We start from the raw sequence: 25,723 nt of genomic DNA, 5'->3' as shown, positions 1-25,723 counted from the left end.
GAAGCAAAAGCTATTCTTGGTGCTGTCCCACCCTGCATCACCAAAGCACATAACTAGTAATGCCCAAAACTAGCTCGGTGGCCCCTGGCAAGTATAACACTGACTCCCTACTGACAGAGGTCTCCATGGTCCTGGACTCCAGGAGCAGCAAGGAGTCAAGCCTTTGGATCAGGTCACAGGGCTGCCTCTTGCCCCTCCCTTCCCCTCCCGCTACACTAGCTCGGCATCCCACGGCTCCAACCACACCAAAGGGCTTGGCTTTTCTCAATGACCTGTCGTTCCCCCATGCCCTCGCCTGCCTCACTACCCCAGTCTACCAGAAACCATCCCTGGCTCCAGCCAAGTGAGCCGTTCCCCAGCTTACACCTACATCTTACATCTACTGTCTCTGTACCAGGACTGCAAACATACCCACCTGTTTCCCCAAACCAGACAGTAAGCTCCTTGAAGACAGGAATGGTCCTTTGTGTCTCCCCTGCTGATGGAGCTCCAGTGGGTGACCCAGAGAGGGAAACACTGGGAAAACACTGGTGGACCAAAGGAACTGGCTGGGGAGAGAACAGAGACCTACACTTGACAGCATCAAGGATGCCCTGCCAGGTACCACAGCCATGCCTCCTAAGGCTTGCCATGAACTGCAGCCTCTTAGCAGCTTTTGAGTTTCCAAAATAAATATCTGTGGTCAACAACTGAGACAGACAGAGTGCTGGCTTTGTGACATTCCACTCTACAACCCAAATCACATTCGCCCTTGATTGCATCAAAGTGTTCTTGTGGTCCATGCTGTGCTAGCACGAGGTGAAGAACAGGCTGTACGTATAAGGCAGTAGCTAGTTCTTACATATTACGTTACGGTTCTGTGGCTCCTGCACTGGACTAGTGTCCTCAGGGAAAAGTCATCCAAGGATGTCCCCCCACAGCACATCTATCTCACCTGTGTGTCCTTATGTGTGTATAAAAAGGAGGGGGAGAGGAGGAGGGAGAAACACATACATTCCACATTTTCTCTTGCAGAAAACGTGCTCCTAAAAATTAGTTGCAAACTGAAAGTTTAGAATATACGGATCCGTACATGCTGCAAGAGTGGAAGAGAGGAGGCTGTCTGTGGGGAGAGAGTTTAAAAATTATGAAATTTTAATTATGGTGTCAAGGTTTCGTTTCTTTACTCTGCGTCTACAATGTACTCCTGATTATTTAGGCTTAGTTAAAATATTTTAAAATAAATTACAAACAATAAATTTAATTCTGTGATGTCTTATCTTAAATTCCAATTATCTCAGCTTACTGAAAATGACATTTCATATGAAGGAGAAAATGAGTTTGTGTTGGGGAGAAGGACGTACTGGCAGAGATGCAGCAAAAGATTGGGCTGGAGGTTCAGCACTGATTTCCATTCATTCCCAGAGTCTGTCAACAAACATTTACAGAGCACCCAGTACGTGCCAGGTGCTTCCTAAGTGGTGAGCAAGACAGAACTGCTCCCTCCAAGAGCTTACATTCAAGAGGGAGAAACAAATGAATAAGTAAATAAACAAACACTGTGAGATAGTCGATACTATTAACGTATCAATATATTCAAGCTAATGTGGACAGAAAGTGCAGGAGTGATACTTGAGTGGAGGGTGAAAAGAAGGAACATCCCAAGTAGAAAGAACAGCACGAGCAAAGGCCCTGAGGTGGGCACAGATTTTGACTGTTTGAGAAAAGAAAGATGGCCAATGTGGCTAGAGCAGTAGTCAGCCGACCTTTTCTGTAAAGGCCCAAACAGTAATTACTTTAGCCTCTGCAGGGCTTCAGTTTCCCCTGCAACTACTCAACTCCACCACTGCAGCGTGAAAGCTGTCAAAGACAATTTGCAAACAAATGGGCAAAGCTCTGTTCCAAAATAACTTTTTTATGGACATTGAAATCTGAATTTCATACGATTGCCACGTGTTACAAAATGCTATCCTTCTTTTGATTTGTTATCAATCATTAAAGATGTAAAAACCATTCTTAGTTCACAGGCCACACACAAACAGGCGGCAGGCCAGATTTGGCCCATGGGATGAAGTTTGGTGACCCCCCCCACCTGCCCCCAAGCTAGACTCAACCAAGTAATGGCAGTGGGAACCATGGGAGAGGGGATTAAAAAGAGTCTTAGGAGCCAGATCTTAGAGGCAAGAAGCAGTAGTTTGGGTTGGGGGCTTTATTCTAAATGCAAGGGACATGATTTGAAAGAGAAGAGGGACATGCTCTGATTTATGCTTTTAAAAAATTACTTTGGCAGTTGTGCGGCGATTCTGACGGTGTCATCAACTTTCTTGGAAAAATATGTCAATAGGAAGCTGAACACTGTCCTCTTGATTAAGGAGTCTGGAGCAGACCATCTTCCCATCAAAAGCTCTATGGATCTGTTGATTTCTCTCTGTACCTGAATCACTGAAGCTTTTTTTTCTTTAATGTTGATTTTCAGTCCATAATTTTTTTTTTTTTAACTGTCTTCCGCAGTCAACATGTTGCCTGTGGTGGTTTTAATTTATCTATTTATTTTTCCTGTGTTGGGTCTTCGTTTCTGTGTGAGGACTTTCTCCAGTTGCGGCGAGTGGGGGCCACTCTTCATCGTGGTGCGCGGGCCTCTCACCATCGCGGCCTCTCTTGTTGCGGAGCACGGGCTCCAGACGCACAGGCTCAGTAGTTGTGGCTCACGGGCCCAGTTGCTCCGCGGCATGTGGGATCTTCCCAGACCAGGGCCCGAACCCGTGTCCCCTGCATTGGCAGGCAGACTCCCAACCACTGCACCACCAGGGAAGCCTCCTTCAGTCCATAATTTTAAAGATTTCAGTCCATAGTTTTAAAGGCCACGAAACATGGCCTTTAAGCCACGATGGAGGAAGACACATTTCCAGCAGTTCACGTGTGAGTTTCATCTGATTTCCTTTCACAACGGAAAGCATCTGACCAGTCAACAAATGGAAGCTAAACAGTCAACACTGTCTTTACACCTATCAGGCTCCATCTTTGCCTCAAACATATTACCGAGAGGACGTGCATTTTCACATTTCCATTTTCCTCTCACTTTTATAATATAAGAGAAAACTGAAAAAAATTCAATCACAGCTGTGCAGGCAAAGGCAGCAGGAGAGAAAGAGTGGCCCATGGTTGGCAGACATGAATACAATGGCTTCACCTGGTTTTATAAAGTCCAAATTCAACACTGGGAGGGGCATGAATGAAAGATGAAGACAAGCAAAGCATTTCCCCCCTAATTCTTACTGATATGAAAGGAAAGGCTCTCAAGAGACTTGGCCCTTTTCAGCTTCACTGTGTTTACTGTGTGCCACCCTTCCTGAGTCCTGACTTCCAACATCTACTCCGGAGCCTGACCCTCATATCAATTATGTAGGCTGTACTTGGTGTCCTGACATTCAACTTAGCCCACAGCCCAGCTCCAGCTAAGCCTGCCCCGGCAGAGAGAAAGCAGCTCATGTTACCAAGCCCCGCAAAGCCTTTCCTCCTGACACCTTCTGACCTCTTCAAAATCTAACGCCCCTCGACCCTTGCGAGCTTGGACAAGATTCAAGCTTGTCTGGAAATCCTAGTTCCCTCATCTGCCTACTTCTCAGGGTTATCAGTGAGGGTGAAAGGAAATCACATATTTCAAGCCCCCTGTAAGACCCGTGATAAGTCAATCAAGATAAATAAGTAACCGGGTCAAACCCAAACAGAATTTTCCATCTCCCTCTTTCAGTCTCTTACTTAAATTTCAATCCCTCCCATGCCCACAGAAGCAAAGGCTTTTGTGGCAAGGCTCTGAAGAATACCACAAAAAAAACAAATGGGGGGGGTGTAGTTTGAGATGTGGGTCTGTGGCAGGTAGACTCTAAGATGGTCCCCAATGATCCTCATTTCCCAGTACTTATGCTTTTATGTAATCCCCTCCCCTTGAGTGTGGGCAGGACTGGTGACTAGCTTCTAACCAACAGAATATAGTAAAGGTGATGAGATTTCATTGCTGCAATTAGGTACATAAGACTGTGACCTCCGTCTTGCTAGGAGACTCTCTCCCTTGCTGGGGAGATGAAGCAGGCCACTGTGTCGGAGAGGCCCATGTTGCAAGGAACTAAGAATGGCCTCTAACCAACAGCCCACAGGGCAGCAAGACCCTCAGTCTGGCAGCCTGCAAAAAACTGAATGCTTCCTACAGATGGCCAATAGGCACACGAAAAGATGCTCAACATCACTGATTATTGGAGAAATACAACTCAAAACTACAATTAGGTATCACCTCACACTGCTTCAGAATAGCCATCGTTAAAAAGTCAAAAAAACAAATGCTGGAGAAGGTATGGAGAAAAAGGGACCCTTCTACTCTGTTGGTGGGAATGTAAATTGGTGCAGCCACTATGGAAAACAGTATGGAGGTTCCTTAAAAAACTAAAAACAGAGTTACCATATATGATCCAGCAACCCCACTCCTGGGCATATATCCAGAAAAGACGAAAACTCTAATTCAAAAAGATACATGTGCGCCAATGTACATAGCAGCACTATTCACAATGGAAACAACCTAAATGTCCATTGACAGATGAATGGATAAAGAAGATGTGGTACATATATACAATGGAATACTACTCAGCCATAAAAAAGAATGAAGTAATGCCATTTGCAGCAACACGGCTGCAACTCGAGATTATCATACCGAGTGAAGTAAGTCAGACAGAGAAAGACAAATACCGTAAGATATCACTTATATGTGGAATCTAAAATATGACACAAATGAACTTATTTACAAAACAGAAACAGACTCACAGACATAGAGAAAAAACTTGTGGTTGCCAAGGGCAGGGGGCAGGGATGGATTGGGAATTTGGGGTTAGCAAATGCAAACTATTATGTATATGTATAAGTTAATCACTTTGCTATACACCAGAAACTAACACAACACTGTAAATCAACTATACTTCAATAAAATAAATTTTTAAAAAAACAAAACACTGAATGCTGCCAACAACTACATGAGCTTAGAAAGAGATCCTTCACAATCAAGTCTTCAGATGAGACCACAGCCCTGGCTGATGTCTGGATGGCAGCCTCATGAGAGGCCCTTAGCCGAGGACCCAGCTCAGAGATGCCCAGACTCCTGACCCACAGAAACTGTGAGATAACCAATGTCATTGTCAGTTGCTTAAGTGGTTCAGTAAGTACTGTTTTCAGTGGCTAACTTCGTGGTAATTTTTTAGGCAGCAATAGTTAACTAACACAGGGTCCACTTCAATTTGAATTTCTCAAGTCATCCTAATCCAGAAGTCACATGCTGTCAACTCTCTACACACCTCCAACTGCACTGCACTAAGCTTTCACCAATTTAAAAGAATAGACACCGAAGAATCTCTACATTAAACACATCTTGATCCCTTTCCTCCAACACAGGGACGTCATTTGCTAAATCTTCCTCTTTGATGCAAGTGACAAAGAGGAGACTCAAACCGTGGCATGGCCATCTCTGGGTCTGGGAGGAAGGGATAACGGCACTCAGCCTGGCCTGCCTCACACCAGGAATGGAGTCAGATGGTTCTGAGCCACGGGCCTCCCAGACCATTTGGATAGAACTGGCCTCAGAGGAAGCCAGAGGTGGGGTATCCTTCCGTGGCTCTTGTCTCATTGTTTGTTATCAAAATCTCTAGTCCGTAGCAATTTTTCCCATGCTAGCATGAATTTCTCATGCCAAATAAAAGTTATCTTTAACTAAGAGCCTTAGGTTGTAAACTTGCTCCCCTGAAGAGTCAGGTCAAGCAAAATCAAAGGAGTCAGAGAAAAAGCAGCAGCATACTTCTCCAAGGAAACGCCATGTGCCCTGTTTCACCACTGGCCTCTCGATGCTCTTCCAGGCCCTCTGGCCCCTCCAGACTCTCCCTCTTTTTACCTATATTTCTCTTTATGCATTTCCTCCTACCCGCCTGTCCCCTCCCACTTTGCCTTCATTCCAGTTGCTCCTAAGAAAACCTGCCTTTACAATATCAGAACTTTCCGGACAGCTAAGGTTTGCTCTTTAATTCAATTTCCTACATACTTAAACCTAGGGTTCATTAGGCGGAAGGCATCATGCTAACCACCATAGCAGACACTTGAAGAGCTGTGTCTACGAAGTCTTTAAAAATGTTCTACAAACTGCCCTTCCCTCCTACATGATAGAACGGGGCCATGGTGCACATCACAGGTTCAAAATCTAAACAGCAGGTTTCAGGCCTTGCCCCCCTCCTTAGCACCTGTGTGACCTTGGGTTGGTCCTCTGTTGCATCTAAGATTCAACCTCTTAACTGCAAAAAGGTGGTTGCACTTATTAAGAGCAAAGATTAAAATGGAATGATATGCCTAAAAATACCTTAGAAAACATTACAAAGTAGAATAATGGGATTAAAGAAAACAATTTAGCCTTTTCTTATAACTCAAGGTTATCCGTAAAAAGATCAGTTATTGTATTCGGAACCCACACCTAGTTCTTTCTCCCGACATCGTTTTGCTTTAAAGTGACAGCATTTGGGGTATTAATTCTTAGGATTAAAAAAAAAAATTTTTTTTTGTTTAGTTTTGTATGCTGACATCATAATTGCCATGACTGCCACAGCGTCTTGAGCAAAGCAATAAGGTGCAGTCTCCGGGGCCTTCAGAGGAGGGGAGCGTCCTCTGCCCACGTGCTACTGCTCCAGCTACTGAGTTTATTGAGATCTCACTGCTTCTTCTATAGCTCTCCTGCTCCTCTCTAGCAATCAGGCCGTCACTCCTTTTATTAACCACCACGGCAAGCATGTCCCCCTGAAGCAGCCAGTCTCCTTCCTTCCAAACTCTCTGGGCTTGGAGAAAGAGTCATACACAAGAGTCTGGGGGCTCTCCCTTAGGGAACGGACAGCAGCTGTGTGTGGGTTGAACATCTGTTGGGTAAGCCCAGAGACTCTTCAGCTTCTTTCCAAAATCTTGACATCGCACTAGAAGGTGAGGCTTCTAAATAGTAGGATTTCAGAGGAGAAAGGAGTTTTTACACAATGCCTGGTGTACAGTTACCATTTACTGTTTCTAGGTAGGACCTTACTTGATGCCTCCCTATGCGCATAGACACGCACCTGCATGTCTAAAATTCAACAGTAACGAGACCATGGACATATATGATATGCAGAAGAAATTCCCATTTAACAATGATAATAATTTTCACGCTATTTATTCGCCACCTTACACATGTTATTTCACATGACGTGCATAACTGTCTAATGAGATAGGTACTATCATTCCCCATTTTGGGATAAAGACATTAAAGCTCAGAGAGGTTAACTAATTTGCCCAAGGACATACAGCAAGTAAGCAAGACGATTAGGGATCCCAGGCAGTCTGAGCCCACAGCCAGCCCAGATGGGAATGAGAATATCTCCAGAGACTGTTGCAAGTTCAAGTCACATTATCAGTTTTTCCTAATAAAGAACAGTAAACTCTAAAATCCACCGATGAAACTGAGACTTATTACAGTTCATACATGAATTACCAATTCTCAAAAAAATTCTTAGGAACCACCACTGCTATTATCACTTGCCAGGTATCTTATATGCATCATCTCAAATGGTTGCAACCGCCCCTTCCATGCTGGTAGAATTATTCCCTATTGACAGATGGGGGAAGCTAGGCTCAGAGAGATACAGTAACTGGCTCAAGGACACACAGCTATTAAGTGGCAAGAGCCAGGATTTTAATTCAGGTCTTTTTTTTTTTTTTTTTAATTTATTTTTTTTTTTTATTTATTTTTGGCTGTGTTGGGTCTTCGTTTCTGTGCGAGGGCTTTCTCTAGTTGCGGCAAGCGGGGGCCACTCTTCATCGCGGTGCGCGGGCCTCTCACTATCGCGGCCTCTCTTGTTGCGGAGCACAGGCTCCAGACGCGCAGGCTCCGTAATTGCGGCTCACGCGCCCAGTTGCTCCGCGGCATGTGGGATCTTCCCAGACCAGGGCTCGAACCCGTGTCCCCTGCATTGGCAGGCAGATTCTCAACCACTGCGCCACGAGGGAAGCCCAAATTCAGGTCTTTTTGACTTCAGTGCCTATCGTCTCTCCAACATGTTGAGTGACCCAAGACAAAACAGATTTCAAGGCAAACTATTCTTTTGTAATCAATCTGTGCAATTCAGTAGATTTTTCTGAATCTTGCACAGCTCTGAAATCAAAACAATACTGGCCTGGAAGTGAACACAGCTTGATTGAAAGCTGGGTTTGGCCAGTTAATAGCTATGTGAACAACAAGGTCCTACTGTATAGCACAGGGAACTACATTCAATATCCTGTGATGAACTATAATGGAAAAGAATATGAAAAAGAATATATATATGTATAACTGAGTCACTTTGCTGTACAGCAGAAATTAAACACAACATTGTAATTCAACTATACTTCAATAAAATTTTTAAAAAACAGCTATGTGACTTTCGGTATGTCACACAGCCTCACTAAGATAGCATTCCTTTATAGTAATCCAATTTCACACAGCCTTTCTGAAGATTAAATAAAGAATGTGTGACATACTGCATGTGCCATGGTCCCTGGCACACAGAGGGTGTTTTAAATATTCTTTCTTTAATTCATCGATTATTATTTTCCTTTTTTACAAAAAATGGAATTGTAGGTTGAGATTTCAGACTGACAGATTTAGGATAAACTACCCATTATTAATATAAGACAGAACACAGAATCTTCACATTAAAACTAAAATTGCTAAAAGTGATCTTAGAAATCACTTCCTATCCATTCATTCACCAACATGGAGTACCATGTATAGGAATTGTGCTGGGCACAGGGGATCAGCAGTGAACAGAACAAAGTCCTGACCCTCATGGAGTGTTAATTCTAATAGAAAAGAGTCAGAAAATAAAGACATAAATAAATAAAAAGACTATTTAAGGAGTTCCCTGGTGGCGGAGTGGTTAAAAATCTGCCTGCCAACGCAGGGGACATGGGTTCGAGCCCTGGTCCCGGAAGATCCCACATGCCGCGGAGCAACTAAGCCCGTGCACCACAACTACTGAGCCTGCAAGCCACAACTACTGAGGCCACGTGCCACAACTACTGAAGCCCACACACCTAGAGCCCATGCTCCACAACAAGAGAAGCCACCGCAATGAGAAACCAGCGCTCCACAACAAAGAGTAGGGCCCACTGGCTGCAACTAGAGGAAGCCTGCGCACAGCAATGAAGACCCAACACAGGCAAAAATAACTAAAAAAAAAAAATTTTTTTTTTTTTTAAAAAGACTATTTAAGGACTTCCCTGGGCGCAGTGCTTAAGAATCCGCCTGCCAATGCAGGGGACGTGGGTTAGAGCCCTGGTCTGGGAAGATCCCACATGCCGCGGAGCAACTAAGCCCGCCTGTGCGCCACAACTATTGAGCCCATGCCCACAACTACTGAAGCCCACGTGCCTAGAGCCCATGCTCTGCAACAAGAGAAGCCACCGCAATGAGAAGCCCGCGTACTGCAACGAAGAGTAGACCCCGCTTGCAGCAACTAGAGAAAGCCTGCGTGCAGCAACAAAGACCCAACACAGCAATAAATAAATAAATAACCAAGTTTATTTAAAAAAAAAAAAAAAAAGACTATTTAAGAGGATCAAGTGCTATGAAGAGAGATGGCAAAGCTCCCTCTCATTTGGCTGAGACAGAAACGGTCCTCCAAACCAGAGAATGGACTTAATTGGCCAAAGGCCCCACATGAAATTAATGGTATATCTCTGCTCCCTAGACCAGTGGTTCTCAAATTTTCACACGTGCCAGAGTCACCTAGAGGGCTTCTTAGAACACAGATTACCCACTTCCAGAGTTTATGATTTAGCAGGTCTGCAGTGGGTCCCCAAAATTTGCATTTATAAAAAGTTCCCAGGTGATGCTGAGGCTGCTGGTCCAGGGACCACACTTTGAGAAGCACTGCCACTGAGGAGTAGAGCCATACCAGAAAGCAGTGAGGCAGGAAGGGAAGAGGATAAATACCCCGAGCTTCTCCTCCTGCCTTATCATCTCCCGCCAGTGCTCCCCATCTGCTAAACACAATTAGAACCAGAGGGCAAAGGACTCATGCCTCCTGGAGCTCAGAGCAGTACAAAGAAGGGCTCCATTAACACAATTCCCTCCCCTTGCCCCTTTGCAAATTAAAGGGTACTAATAATCTCCCACTGTTCCTAGTCCCTAGATGTCTCAGCACCCCTTGTGGTTCCCCTTAGCCCCAGTCATGTACAGTCCTTTCATTAAAGTGTCACAACACATTGGAGTATAATTCTGTTTTCCGTCAGGATCCAGAGAGATACAGCAGGAGACCCCAGACACCTCCTCTAGTGGTGATATTTTTGGAAACTGACAAAAGCTATTCTATTTCTTCCTACAGTAACATCTATCAAATGCAGGTCAAATATCAGACAATCTTTTTTTATTTGGTACATAAATATGAATTGTACATGCAACTTCCAGGAACCTGCACAGCATATGCAATGAGGTCACTCTGAACAAAGCTTTGTGGCCTGGGATGGGCACTGGAGTGACCAACTCATCCTGGTTTGCCTGGTTTTACTACTGAAGGTCCCACATGCTGGGAAACACCTCCGTCCTGGACAAACCAGGACAACTGGTCACCCTCGCCATGTATTCTGTGCTCCACTGAGTTGCAGCAGTACCCTCCAGCAACAGCATCACCACCAAGAACGACTAGCCTTTACTGAGCAATTTCCATGAGCCTGGCCCCAGGCTAAGCATTTTACATACATCACCTCATTGATTTCTTACACTACCCTACAAGCAAGTTACTATGATTAGCCTCATTTCACAGATGATAAAACTGAGGCTCAAAGGGCTCAAATAACTTGTTCAAGGTCATACAGCTTGTAAGTAGCACAGCATTGAGCCCACATAGTCTGAGATCAGAGCCTGCACTTTTAATCACTATGCTTTCCTTCATGTCAGAGCAGATGGGTCCACCTGCCCCAGACCTGATTCCACAAGAAAAAATAGCCAAGAACTACCAAAAGGTCACATCAGGAACCAAGCTCAAAAACTGCAGTCACAAGAGCAGAAATTGAGAAGGGATTTATTTACACATTCTTTATTGTAGGGCACACAATGAAAAATTCAACGGGGAGGTATTTAGTGCCTTTGGAAGATTGGAGATAAAATTACACAGGCCCTTATATTTCAGAACCAAAGTCTTGCTGCAAAAATCTCTGACGTTCAACAGCTGATGGTGCATCCTACAAATTCAAAGGCAGTCCCACCTGATGGCTTAGGCTTCAGCTGCTCATTTGTAAAACTCAAATAATCACCTCTCTTAGATCCACAGGGTGACTATCCTGTGGGTTAAATGAATTCAATCAACCACGTCCAGCCAAAAAGTGTTTTCCTAAAATGCTGCGTTTGCTGGAGACCCAGAGGTCCAAAGACCATAGTCAGGGATGAACCCTTCATCCCATCTGAGTTCCTGGGAGTGTGGCACCTTCAGCTGCTGAGGTCCCAGTGTGCAATCAGCCGCATGTAGGGGCCCAACTTTTGTTCTAGGACAAATGAGGGTCCTCTCTATGAATTACCCTCTTTTGATACTGGGATGGTTGAGACTTATTTGGGGAGAAGATGGGGCTTCTCTCTTAGGAAGACAGCCCCTCTCCCCCACTCGGAAAAGTCTCCTAACATTCAACATTATGTGTTTAAGGACCTGGACTCTGAAATGAGATGACTCAAGTATGACTGTGGTCAAGCCCTTGAGCCTCCATAAAACCGGTTCTCTTACCTGATACATGGGATTGTTGTGCCTGCTTCATAAGATCATTATGAGAATTCAATGACATCTTAGAACTCCCCTGCAATTTTCTCATTGAAAATTCTGAAGAAAGGCTTTCCACCCAGGAATTTCAAGTGGGACCTAAACTTTTCCCCTAAGGATGAATTGAGCACAGCACCTGGCACAAAGTACACCGGACAGAGAGCAGGAAGCAGTGGCTAAGAACACAGATTCCAGCCTCAAATTGCTCGGGTTCAAGCCTTGGCTCTACCACTCACTAGCTGTACCCACAACATAGGACTGTTATGAAGACTCTACAAGTGACAATTAGTAAAGCCTCTGAAAAATGCCTGGCTCATTTTAAGTTTTTAAAGTACACAATAGTGTCAGTGTTCCCTATTTGGCAGTCATTTCCTCTCTTGTATTCACTTCCCTGGTGTTCAGTTGGAATCCTTCAGGCTCTGCAGACACACCCCGGTGCACCCATGATTTTCATAACTTTTAAATCTGGTTGCCCATTATTATTCCCCTATCATCCATCATTTCACCAAATGACCTGTCATCTCCTTGTGTTTTCTGCTTTCCGTTCCAACATGAGCCAAATGCTCCCGCTCCTCTGTATACTCTTTTGGGTTTAGAAATTTTCATCCCAGGAGAGTGAAAATTCCTTCTGTTATATTCTAATCCGGACTAATGGAGTCGCCCTTTGAAATGAACAATCCTGGAAACAGATTCTGTTTGTTTCATCTCCTAGACCGGGGGATTTCACAACTTATTCCTTTTGAACAGACTATGGATGGTGTCAAATAACAAAACTGATTCATCGGGAAAGGGTAGATTTTTAGTATCTTAACCCCTATCAAAGATGTCAAATGATTTGATTTTCAGGGGAAACAATCAAAAGCCTAAAGTCAGAGACTAGAACTCCAGCCCTTAAGAAACACCAAAGTCATCTGCTCATTTTACAGATGGGAAAACTGTGCCTAGGTTCACAGCAACTCTAAACATTGAAAAGATTGTGGAACATTATTCTTCTGTGTCAAATGTACCCTCCTCAAGCAAACCCAAGGCCTCAAGCAAACCCAAAGGCTGCCCCATGGAAGAATCTCTGTTATTTCTCCATGTGGCCCCAGGAGAGAGAAGGTGTAGGAGGTAGATGGACACTGATGCCTAAGAAGGCCCCTCCATCTGGGCCCCAAGTCACTCATGCTCAAGTGCCTCCCTACATTTGTAACACAATTCTCTCCTTTGCTCCTTCTAACCAGATGCAGGGGTCTTAGAATTCCCCATAGGAATCCTCATTACAGACTTTGAAAGGCAGCTTTCCATAAAGAAAATAAGACCTCAATTTGTTTTGAAAGAATGATTGAGGAACAGTTCGTATGTTTAAAATCCCTATAATTTACAACAAATCTTAAATTGCAAGGGTATCACTTTTTAAAGGAAATAATTGAAATGCAGAAATATTACAAAGAGAAGTATAATTAACACCTATGTTCTTCTCTATCAAGAATTATCAACTAATTTTAACAAAGTTTAAATGTATTCTCCTTTTCAAATGAAATAGAATATTACAAATTAAAGCCAAAATGCCGTTTATCTACCATCTCAATTCCATTTCTCTCTATACCTATTCTGCGAAGAGTAGCCTTCCATTTTGCTTCTTATACTAACATAAACATACACAGTGTGATTATTAATACAATATTCGATTGTTACATCCATAAAATTGGCTCTTTTTTCTTCCTACAGAAAAGGATGTGGCCTTGCAGATGCTGAGTTTGCTTCATGAACCAGAAGAATCTATTTGTAAATATTGGTAAATATCTCTTAATAGATGCTCATATTTTTAGTATAGGATCTTCCAAGATGCTATGCAATGGCATAGCCAAAACTGGGCTGCTTCTGTGCATAAGCAGGATTCTGCCAGTGCTGAAGATGTCACCAGCAAGTATGCACCCCATGAGGGGAACCAAGAGGCCAGAAAAGGTCAGGCCAAGACACCACATCTGCTTCGTCTCTCTGTAGTCACCTCACTTCCATGATATCCTGTATCTTTAGCTAAATAAATCAGGAATTTATGGAAGTTTGGAGCACATACAAGGTCTCTGCCAGATAATTTGTAATCCATTTTAATTACGCCATTGGTGTCAGAAATGGGACAGGCGTGCTGTGCTCACTATCATGGCCAGATTTTACTCTGAGATCAGAATGCCAAAGTAGGAAACAATAAGTAAAACATGCTGAAACGTGAGAATTTCTGTGAGAGGCTCTGAGCCAAGTGGAATTCCTTCACTGTTCCTCTGCCTCATACCATTTGGACCTTGCATATAGTAAAAGATGGCTGAGCCAAGGGCAATGAGCCCAAGGCATAATTCCTGGAATCTTCTATATGAGCCAAAACGGTAGCTAAAGCTAAGAATCTCCAAAGGGAGTTGAGACCCCAAAAGAAGGAAATGTCAGATTTGAGCCAAAACCTACAGATCACAAAGGGATGGCCCCCAGTTAGACATCTGAAAAGGTAGGCTAGAATAGGGGAGGTACCAAGGACCCCTAGAGCTCCAGGTGGAACAGGTGGTCAGCAACTTTCCAATGACAAATGATACCTGCTGAGGTTTTGGAGGTACGAGGAAATGAGAGTGGAATTAGGAATTGCTAAGTCGATTCTCAGGTAAAAGCAATTACAATGTGCTTCTGCATACAAGTGAATTTAAATGTATGCTGAACATTTTATGTGCAAAAAGATGTAAAGATAATAAAGGTAAGGGAGTTCTGACTTCATCAACCTTCACTAAAATAGCGACCAATAAGGAGAGTGGTCCCAAGTTAAACTAAGAAAATCTATTTTAAAATATGTGTACATAGCACAGGAAGATCAGCTCGGTGCTTGGTGACCACCTAGAGGGGTGGGATAGGGAGGGAGGGAGGGAGACGCAAGAGGGAGGAGATATGGGGATATATTGCTGATTCACTTTGTTATAAAGCAGAAACTAACACACCATTGTAAAGCAATTATACTCCAGTAAAGATGTTAAAAAAAAAGAAAATTACATTTAAATATAAAAAAATAAAAAATAAAAATAAATAAAATATGTGTACATCTTTACACACAGTGGTGACCTTGGAACTCTGGGATTTGTTCAGGTGACTCCTCCACCAAAATTCGTGTTCAAGGGGTCAAGTCCCAGAAATAATGTTATACTTGGAATACACATCCTCTGTACAGAAAATTTTAAAGATTTAATTGAAAGGGAAAATTGTGCATTGATAAGTACACCCCGCCAAGAAAGTTTTTTAAACTTCTGTTTAAAGCAAGAGTGGTATGGTACTTGGGCTCAGTTAAGGTGTCTGCATGTTTGAACTGAGCATCTCAACAGGTGCAAACTACAAGTTTCCTCTTTTCCAGGAGATTCCACAGTTCCTCCATAAATCCAATTTAAAGAGTCTCAAGACAATGCAATCCAAGTGTTAGAGAGCTGCCCTCTGCTTTGTTCCAAACAATGTGTTTAGAGGAAGATAACCATCCTAAACTGGAACCAGCTGAGATACAGGGAAGAGGCTGGCTGCTCCTGGCTTCTGAATATAACTGATCATTCCTCCCACCCCATCCCATCCCTCCCCAGCCCTGGTTTGAGACATGTTAGAATCTTGCTTAAAGTCTTAGTTTCCGAAGTTTCTGAGCTGAAAACCATTCCCCCAACCCAGTGCACACATTTCCTATAACAAAAAGTAAAAAGATAATGTAACAGGTGCAGAGATGGTAAACAGAAAATATTTGGCAGAAGAAAGAAAAAATAATAGTTAAAAATATCAGGAGCTCTGGTTCTGGAAATAGGAGAGAGACTGAACATGGAAATAGCTTTGAACTCAAAGCTGATCCATTGGAGCAGAATGAGGTCCTTGACCCAGTCCTGCATGTACAGCTGTGCAGGTTCCACAGAGCCACGTGCAGCAGCCCTGACCTAGACACCTAGGACAATTATGCCCTCACCTCCCTCATAGCAGGAGGGGTGACTGGCACCCAACCTTGCACAGCCTGACTCAGCAGGACTGAAGATGACGATGAATAAATGAGAAACTGCTCAAAAGTCCAAGCCCCTGAAAGTGGAACCCAGACAAGCATTTCCCCAAGGCATATAAAGGGCAAACTCAAGGTGTCTTGGTTTCCTCCTTCCTCAAGGTCACCTTACAGAGATGAATCCAAAAGAGCTTGGGGTTGGGACCAGCATAAACTGGTGACCCTCCCGCCTACTTACAACTGCCTAGGAAAGCACAATGGGGACCTCTGGAACCACCACCTAGCAAATAGGTAACCTGAGTAACAGGTAAATTCCTGGAGCACAGCCCCATCAGGAACTCCAATGTCTAGTCAGCCCATCTGGATTTTGACAAAACCATCCCTCCTGGAAGATCTCATGGGCCCCAACCACAGTCACCTAAAAGAATACCGTGATTGAAGTTCTTCTGTAATGACTGTACTACTGCCTCAGCAATCAAAACTAAATGTACATGCAGGACATGTTTTGATCCAAATAATAATCTGTATATTTACATTAAACCTTTCAATCACTGTAACTTAATAAATTATCAATTTTAGTCTTATGTGAAAATAAAAAAACTCTCTAGACATGGGTCGAAAAGGTCTAAAATATTAAGTACTAAATTTTTGAACTGGGATATCTATATGCAATAAAAATAGTAAATTTTAGCTAAACTTTATTATAGCCCTAAACTACTAGTGTTTATTATAAAATGGTTCTAGTGGAACCTACATCCTAGTGTGAACGTTTTATAGTCTTATAAAAACACAGTACTTCAACTTTTAGGACGAAGTTTGAAAAGTTTTCTGATGAATCTCCATATTAATTCATTTTTTACTTTCTGACCTTCATAATTAACTTTTTTAAGATTTAAGCTAAGTCAATTACGAGACAATAAATCTCTCTACTCAAAGTCCTTTAAGGAGTGAAATCTTGACACTGAACTGATACTGGTGCCCAAAATAATAAAAAGAATGAAAAGATGTGAACACACTTTAAAAGTGATGTTTGTATTTTTTTCCCCAAGATACAAGGTTTCCTATACTGCGTGTCATTTATTTGAGGTTCCTGTGGTTGGCAGCTCCTAACGTGGCTATGAAAGATCCCCGCTTCCTGGTAGTCCAGCCCTTGTGTGATTCCCTCCCCTTGTGGGTGAGCGGGATCTAGTGACTTTACTTGAAGATGGCAAGAGTGATGAGATGTCATTTCCAAAATGAGGTTACAGAGACTGACTTCCGGCTTGCTCATACGCTCTCCTGTCCCCTCAATAGCTCACTCTGGTGAAGCCAGGAACCATGTTGTGATGGAGGGCCCACTTGGCAAGGAACCCAGTTGGCCTCTCTCCAGCTCATGAGGAACTGAGGCCCTCAATCCAACAGCCATGAGTAACTGGATCCTCCCAACAACCAAGTGAGTGACCTTGGAAGCAGACCCTTCCCCATTCGAGCCGAGTTGACTGCAGCCCCAGCCAATATCTTGACTGCAGAGATCCAGAGCCAGAGAACCCAGCTGTGCCCCTCAGATTCCTGACTCAAAGAAAAACTGTGAGAAAATAAAGCCACTGAGTTTCGGGGGACAACCTGTTACACGGCAATAGACAACTCACCAAGTTGCCTTAGGATGAGACTGGGATAGGTTTCTTTTTCTTCATTTTAGAAAGCAGGTGCTCAACAAACACTGACAGGTGAGAATCATCTGGACCTGTGCACTTAGGGGCCAATTCCAAGATGCTTAAGAAAGAATAGTGACATCAACTTCAAGGTTATACTCACATTTAAGCACATACCTTGACAACGACAAAATTATTTTTAATTAGACAAATACGTTCTCATGCTCAAATGAACTTTAAAAAAACCAAAGAGAGAAATGGTCATAAAGGCATGCTGTTTAAAATATCTTTTTCTATCCCTAACATTACCAAGAGCCCCTGTTTTATTCTCTTCCAGTGTTCAAATAAAACCTCACAATGTGCAGCTCGGGTTCTGATGTCTCCACAAAAAGGGATCTGGGCTCTTTTTTTTTAAACATCTTTATTAGAGTATAATTGCTTTACAATGGTGTGTCACTTTCTGCTTTATAACAAAGTGAAACAGTTATACATATACATATGTCCCCATATCTCTTCCCTCTGGGCTCTTTTTTAAAAAAATAAATAACTGACTACATGTTTGGGACAGAAAACCTAGGGGTAAGCTTGAAGTTCCTTGTTGTCACAGAAAAATCAGGATGCTTTCAAAGATGTTTGAAAATGGTGAAAAAGGATCTGGTTTAAAGGGGCTCCCAATGACTAACTTGTGATCAATTGAGCAGCAGAAAAGTCATAATTATAATCCATAAGAGCAAGTACAGGCCATTGAAAGCCACCCCATTCATGAGGATTAAACTTTAAGCAGGCTTTAAAAAGTTCTCCTTGCTGATATGAATTCATGAATTCATGCTTGGTTCCAAAGAGACAAATACATGACCCTTAAAAGATAAATAACCACCCACTGTGAATTACAGGAGGATCAAGAGAAATGGGTTTGTGATCTCATGATCAGTTTCGGAACCACTGGGATAAAAGGGAAGTAAAGTTAAGTCTGGGTGATCCGAGAGGAACAGGCTTTCCAGGGTCTTGGGAAATTGGAGCTAGGAATGCGGGTGACAGCACTGCGTCCTCCCCTGGAAGAGGACAAGTGTCATGATGTCCAGAATGTTTGAGGTTAATAAACATCTTAAGAGCAGCACATGAACTGCCGGTGGCACGTTCTTCTGGGGTGTTGATGGAAGCCCTCACAAAAGGCAGAAAAACATGAGCTGTTTCCTCACCCCTGAAAGTTGTTCATCCTGTTAGGAAACTGAGGGGCCAAAAGCATGTTGTATCTGCTCCCGAGCAAGGGGACTTCCACCCTTCTGTTAAATTTCTACATCCTTGGCTTAATGAGAAAGAAAATGAATGAATGGTCTATTCCCTCCCCGCCCCCAATCCGAACCCTACCAAAACACCCCAGGCACAAAGCATTCGCATCTTCAATTTTAATAGACATTGCCAAATGAGCACTCAAAAAAGCTGTTTCAATAGTCACTACTCAACAGTGAACAAAGCCACCTAATTGCTCAGATCCTTATCAAAACCTGATAGCCTTAAACTTTTTCATTTTTGCCAAACTGATGAGAGGGAAGAAACGTTAGCTCATTGATTTAATTCACAGTCTAAAGAGCCTACAAGGGGGGTGGAGGGACAAACCAAAAATAACGCCTTGCAAATAATGAATGCAACAAACTATTTTGGAGACTGGTAAGGCACAATTAAGAGTGATGCCGCTTATTGGGTGCCTGTTTTGTGCCAGGAGCCAAGCTTGACAATTTACAGGAGTTACCTCTGGCTCTTGCAGCACCAGGGCACTGGTGTGCCCCCTTTACAGATGCAGAGATAAAGGTTCAGAACAGTGAAGTAACTTACCAAGTTCATATCACAAGCCGGGAGCTGGGATTTAGAGAGTTACTCAACCATCACCACCTTCCAGTTTTCGAATCTTTCCATCACTCCAAAATGTTCTCTCATGCCCACTTGCTACAAATCCCTGCTTCCATGCCCAGCCCCAGGCAACTACTGTTCTGGCTTCTGTCTCCATAGATTTGTCTTTTCTGAATATTTCATACAATATGTAATCTTTTGTAACCGGCTTCTTTTGCTTAGTGTAATGTTTTTTGAGGTTCATCCATGCTGTAGCATATTATCAATAGTTCATTCCCTTCTATTGCTAGTAGTATTCCACTGGATGGATTCACCAGTTGATGGACATTTGGATTATTCCCAGCTTTTGGCAACCATGAATAACACTGCTATGAACATTCACGTACGTGTCTCTGTGTCGACATATGTTTTCATTTCTGTTGGGTATATTCCTAGAAGTGAAATGGCTGTATCCTATGGCACGTGTATGTTTAACTTTTTAAAGAAACTGCCAAACCACTTACCAAAGTGGCGTCACCATTTTTTATTCCCTCCAGCATCAAATGAAGATTGTAAGCTGAATATTCAAGAAATTGGAAAGACTTTCTATCTATTCCACTTGTGCACCAGTGAATGTGTGTGTCAGATATACTTCAGCAACTTGACTAGAGTGTGAAAAAAAATTGTCTGTAACACTGTAGACTCACTTCAATTTATTAGTCACCCATCAGTCTGATGGTGGATCTGGTGGGGTTTCTGAGCAGCCCTCACCTGGGTAAATACCTAGGATGTACCAAGGGAAACAATGCTGACATTTTGAAATAAAACAGGCCAAAGGATCACTGTTTCTCAGTGGCTCCTCATCCTTTCACCACTCTGCTTTTTTGACACATTAATTCCCATTTTTCACAGTTGACTTCTGGCAGATCCCTTGGGATCTATACCTCGCATCCTCACTGCGTCCCTCTGTATCTTTTCTGCAACCTGCAACTCTTACCAATAGATAATAAATAAATATGATCATGGTCGTTTCTCCCTCTTCCAGGCAAATAAGGGTGTCCAGCAAGACCACATCCATTGCTGAATCCCATCACCCCCTCTCGTCACCCTGTCCCACCTGCACACAACACTAGTGACCCCCGCTGTCCCTTTGGCTGCATCCGATTGCTCTTAATCCATAGAAGACCCACAGCATTCTTCCTCTCCAAACCAATTTGAATCCATTTTATAAGATTTCACAAGACACTCTAACTACTTTCTAATATCTACATGGTGCTGCCTCCTAGCCCCAATTCCGTAATGTGCCTGCAAATGCTATTACACCTGTCAGGCATGGTTTGTTTTCAATAATCTCATAGCTTTTTTACTTACTGGACCGCCAGAGCCCTCTATGTGTTTACTTAGTCTTTGCTTATTTGTCAAGTGCACAAAGCACCTTTCCCCTCACAGCCCCAGAGTGCCACGCACTTGATTTCTAGGTTAGGTAAAAGATGGCAGTAGAGCAGGAGGAAGAGCCGGGAGGCAAGGAAGACAGTGTGAGGAGGGTGGTAGGAAGGGAGGGAAGACATACGTGAACACTGTCCCGTTACAATGTGCGACCACTCTGTTTTCCATCCGTTCTCATTTACAAGGTACAACATGCTTGGAACTAAACACGCCTATCTAAACCTTTGAATGGCCAAATGTATTAGTATCACCTGTTTCATTCCAAATCCCTTTCTACAAGTGGCTGCAGAGAATCAAGCCCCCAAAAGGAAGAAAAAGAGAAACACTAAAAATCATCACCAAAACCCAGCCATCTAATTTTCAATTCATAACTGAGCTTAACATCAGTGCCCCCTTGGCCTGTGTACATGCATCAATGCCAGGGCAAGTAAGAGAAAAGGCTCCCCTTCAGGATAAAGTAGTACAATGCACTCACTCTTCCTGCATCATCTTATCTAGTCTTTACAAAATCCAGGGAGGCAGCTATAATCATTCTCACCTGACAAATGAGAAGCTGGGGATTAGAGAAGGAAATGACTTGCCCAGGCTGACACAGCTGGAAAGAGGCAGGGGCAGTATTCAAACTGAGGACTTCAGCCTCCAAAGCTCATACTCTTTTTTGTTCAATCAGGCTGCCTCCCGAGTTAAACTCCCCCGTCCCCCATCACAGGTGCCACGAGACTCTACCATCTCTTCATCATCATCAATAACTGTGTATCAAGGAGCCACTGCCTATATGGCATTGCTCTTGTTTCCACAGCAACACACTGCCAGAGAGTCATGGGAGTATCCCGTGCTCAAAAAAATGATGCTGTAATGTCCTGTGATTGTGGCTCTGAAAGGTGACAGTTACATTACTACAGAGGATGCCGTCTCAGCTGACAGCCTGGAGCCTGCAGGAGCTAAGCAAGAAGAAAAGAAGGAGAGGAGAAAGGCAGTGGGTTGTAACCCAAGACGGTGGTCTGTTTTCACTACGAACATGTTTGCGATTGTTGCTGAAACAGAATCCTAGCCAGGTTTGCACATTAATGGTTCTTTTATTAGGAAACAAACAAGCAATCCAGGAGAGAAAGTAAAATTTGACTGTACTGCTAACAGTTCCCCAGAGGTATGTGGCAATGATTATCGAGTTAAATGACTACATCACTAACAATTGCGATGGCAAGTCAGTCCCTCTCAGATCCATTTTTGCTCTCAATGTATGGATGCTGAAACCCACTAGTAAATAAACGAATTATCCCCTTATCCATTTGTTTAACTGTTTCCTTCTTTCCTTATCCCAAATCATGTTTTTGCCACACTTTTCAGAGGCTGATTTTAAATGTTTTTTTTTTTTTTTTTTTGCCATCACTGCTTACAAAAATAATCCTGGCTCATGAAACACATCTCACAAGAAGGAAGAAGGAAATTGCCTTTTGACGACAAGCTTTCACCACTGACTTTTGGACACTGTGACCGACACATTACAGCAAAATATATCACCCCAACTGTGTACTGGATGTAAGCTTACAAACTGAAATTGCTTTCGAGACTTGAGAATTTTCAGATTAAAAGAATATGGAGAGCACACCACTGAGTTTTTAAACGTATTATTTACCCAAACTTGCCCAAAGTTTTAAATCAGATTCTTTCAAAGAAATCAAACTATAGTCATATTTAGATTTGGGTTCCAACAATGTCTGCATTTATAAATAAAGTAAGAAGTAAGTCCATTTTTAAAAGTCAACATTTGCAGCATTCCTGCATGTACAAGTGCAGATGTTAGAAACCTGGAAAAAATAATTAACTTAAGTGTTCTAGTTAGCATTAAACCAGAAAGGAGAGAATAGATACATACAGAAAATTCCCATTTTTACAAATGAGTGAGGCTTAGAATGCATCAAATCTCCAACACAAGTTAATCCCCCCCCCCTCGTTTAAGGAGCCCCTGGAACAAACGCAGCCACTTGCTAAGTATACGCTAAAGTAGGTTTGCAGAAGCCACTCAGCTCAGGTCGAATCAAAAGAAACATGGTGCCTTAAATTTCTTCCCAAACTGTACTCCAGGATTGCTTTTCCTTCCCCTGTGTTCCGAAGAGCAAACAAAGAAAAGGTGCTTGCTCCTCACACTTCTCTAAATGTTTTAACAAAAGGCTGCTGAATAAACACATTACTCACTTAAAAATTGAAAAGAAGTTCTATTCCGGAGATAAAAGCAACTAGATTTGCATTTTAACAGTTGTGGGCGAGCGCCACCTGGCGGGAGCATCCGGAGCCGGCTTGCTTTTAGCATCGGGCAGCTTCCCAAGCCCGTACGGTTTTACCGCACGCCACCCAAGAACGCTCTGAGACCCGTGGAGGAATATTTTTGACACTGGTTCTTGCCGCAGAAACCTGAGTACTATTCATGGGTGGCAGGCCGGCCAGGTCTTGGAGGATAGTAAAAATTTAAGTCACAAATGATGCCTGGTCCCCAGGACTGCCCCCAAGCATCCTCCTCCTTCCCTGCCCTAGCACACCTAACACAGACCCAAAACGAGGAAAACAGGAATTGTGCACCATCTTCAGAATGATGTGTGGCTGTCCCTCTTCTCTTACTTGCTAAACCAACCTTTCAGCTTCACACACCTCAAAAGAAGTGTCCTAGTCACCTAACTTCCCAGCCACGAAACAAGCTGTTCCTTCGCAGAAGTCCCATATTCAGTTCCCGTTTTGGAGCATTTCCAGTGGAATGTCACTCCAGCGGCTCTTAACCTCAGAAGCAGCCTGTTTAAAGAGGTTACACTCCCCCACAGTTTCTTTCTCTTTCTTCCCTTCTCTTTCTTTCAGCGTGATAATAGATGGGCACCGCTGTTACTCATCAATCCAAAACGAATCTTTTCCTAAGTCCCACTACCTCATCTCAGCCTGCCCCTGTGATCCCAGCAATCTCCCCTCAGCGTGGTCACACCTGAGCTAATTGGAAACTGCAAGGTGATTCTGAACTTGGAAGCATACCTGCACCCCATTCTCCCTTCTCTCCTTCCCCCACCGCCTACTCTTTGGGGGCTCAGGGCTGGAAGCTGCCTCCCGCGGGCTTTGGGGATGTGTAAGATCCCGGATCCTGGTGGCCTCCTCTGCATGCCAACTTGCCATTAGTAGCATGCCAGGGCAAACGCCCACACACACACACAGGGGGAACTACCTCTGCTCGCCTCCTCCCCATGGTCAAATCCAAATACGAGTCCCCCAAACTTTTCTGGAGCAGACACGCTCACAGGTCAAAGCCCCTCCACCTGAAGGGCCTTAACAGGGGCGCCCGTTTGCTTCGGATAAGAACCACGGGGTCGGGAGGAGGGATCGCCGTCTCGATCCTTAACACCAACACCTCCACGGTGCCTTCAGCGGCTTCAGGACAAGCTCAGGGAAGCAGCGTGGTTAGAGCAAGTCTGGGGCCGCCTGTCTCTCCCGTGAGACAAGAAGAGCCACCGCCCTGGCCGCCTCGGCCTGCTGGCGACCGGTCCTCCCCATGAAAAGCGCGCGCTGCCCAGGAGGCTGCCGGGGAGAGGACGCTCCACCCCGGGCGTCGATGCTGCTTCCCATCTCGCCGCCCCACACACTCAAGTGACAGATTCCGACAAGTGGGAGGCGGCGAGCGGAAATATTCGCCACAGCCGCGGAAAGTTACTCGAGGCCGGGGGGTCCGCAGGAAAGTAAAGCGGCGCACTTCGCCGAACGCGGCCGGCCGAGGGACGCCGGGGGCCGGGCACGCTGGCCCGGGGGCGCCTGGACACGGCTGCCCGCGGCTGCAGTCGGGGACCCGGGCTCCGGCCAGCCGCCCCCCGCATCCCCCGCGACCCTGCACAACTTTCTCCTCCCGGGGCCCGGCGGCAGGCTCCCGGACGCGCCGGGGAGGGAGAAGGGGCCGGGGACGCACTCACCTGCGGCGCTCTGCGCCCGGGCGCCGGGCAGCGAAGGCAGCTGCAGCCGCAGGAGCAGGCTGAGGGCGAGCGCGGCGAGGCTCGCCATCCGGGCGGCGGTGGCTCAGCCCCTTCCCGCGGGGGCCGGGACTGGGGCGGGCGCGGGGCGGCCCCGCATCGTCGGCGCGGCCGCAGGCGGTGCGCGCCGCTGGGCTCGCGGAGCCGGCGCCGCTGCGCTCGAAGCCGAGGCGCAGCGCGAACTGAGGCGGGCGGCTGGGCGGGGGCGGGACGCGGGGCGGGGGGCGGTGTCCCCGGAGTCCTAACGCCGCCGCCGCCGCCGCCGCCCACCCGCCCGACGCTCCGCCTCGGCCGCGCACACACCCTCGCGCGCACGCCCGCGCCTCGCACACGCCCGCGCCTGGCCCACGCGGGCTCCTCGCGCACCCTCGCCGGGCCCGGTGGCTCGGGGCAGCTGGCTCGTACGGTCACGCGCCCCGCGGGGTCCTCGCCCCTTCCCCCCGGGCCGCGCCGCCGCGCACCATCTGCCCGGCCGGGGTGCAGGTATAGGGGGCGGTGGGGGGAGGAGGGAGAGAGGAAGAAGCCGTGGGAGAACAGGTGAGTGGGGGGACGGATGCGAGAGGAGGGAAGGAGGGGGCAGACGTCTCGACTCGGGAGGGGGGACCAGGTGAATGGGGAGAAGGGAGGGGCATCTCCCCTCAACTGTAGCAGGTGTCCGCTGGCGAGGGTCTCGGGCACGCCCTGCCATGAGTAGTTCATGTAAGAGTCGTCACCCCACCTCCAGCACGCGCGCGCGCACACACACACACACACACACACACACACACACACTCTTCTGGGTGCATCTGTGACCGCGCCGCAATCCCCCCCACCTCCCCGTCAGCCTCACAGGCAGCCCTCTCATTCACCCACACCTCTCCCTTGTCGCCACCCCACACGCAAGGGGGTGAAGACTGGGCATAAGGCATCCCAATCTCTCTTGCTGCCTTCCCCCTTCCCCTTCTCCGGAGACAGATCCCTGTAGTTTTTTCCTTTTTCTTCCCGGTCTGAACAAAGACCTGGTTGAGGCTGAAACCCTAAAACCACAGATCAGAGTCCGAG

General features: G+C 45.2%; 1 protein-coding gene across 15 annotated transcripts in view; it reads right to left on the bottom strand.

Moving 5' to 3' along the window:
- The window catches only part of PTPRT (protein tyrosine phosphatase receptor type T), a 1,098,035-nt gene extending 1,073,271 nt beyond the window's left edge, over positions 1–24,764 (bottom strand). For all 15 annotated transcript variants that reach the window (XM_082361692.1, XM_082361703.1, XM_082361700.1 and 12 more), the window contains exon 1: positions 24,626–24,764. In XM_082361692.1, coding sequence (XP_082217818.1) covers positions 24,626–24,713 — 88 coding nt within the window. In that variant the 5' untranslated portion in view covers positions 24,714–24,764. The remainder of the gene's footprint in view (positions 1–24,625) is intronic.
- Positions 24,765–25,723: the final 959 nt, after the last annotated feature.

This window comes from Balaenoptera borealis (assembly GCF_965194805.1).
Source record: "Balaenoptera borealis genome assembly, chromosome: 16".
Taxonomy (NCBI): Eukaryota; Metazoa; Chordata; class Mammalia; order Artiodactyla; family Balaenopteridae; genus Balaenoptera; species Balaenoptera borealis.
This window is presented reverse-complemented; position numbering and strand designations above follow the sequence as displayed.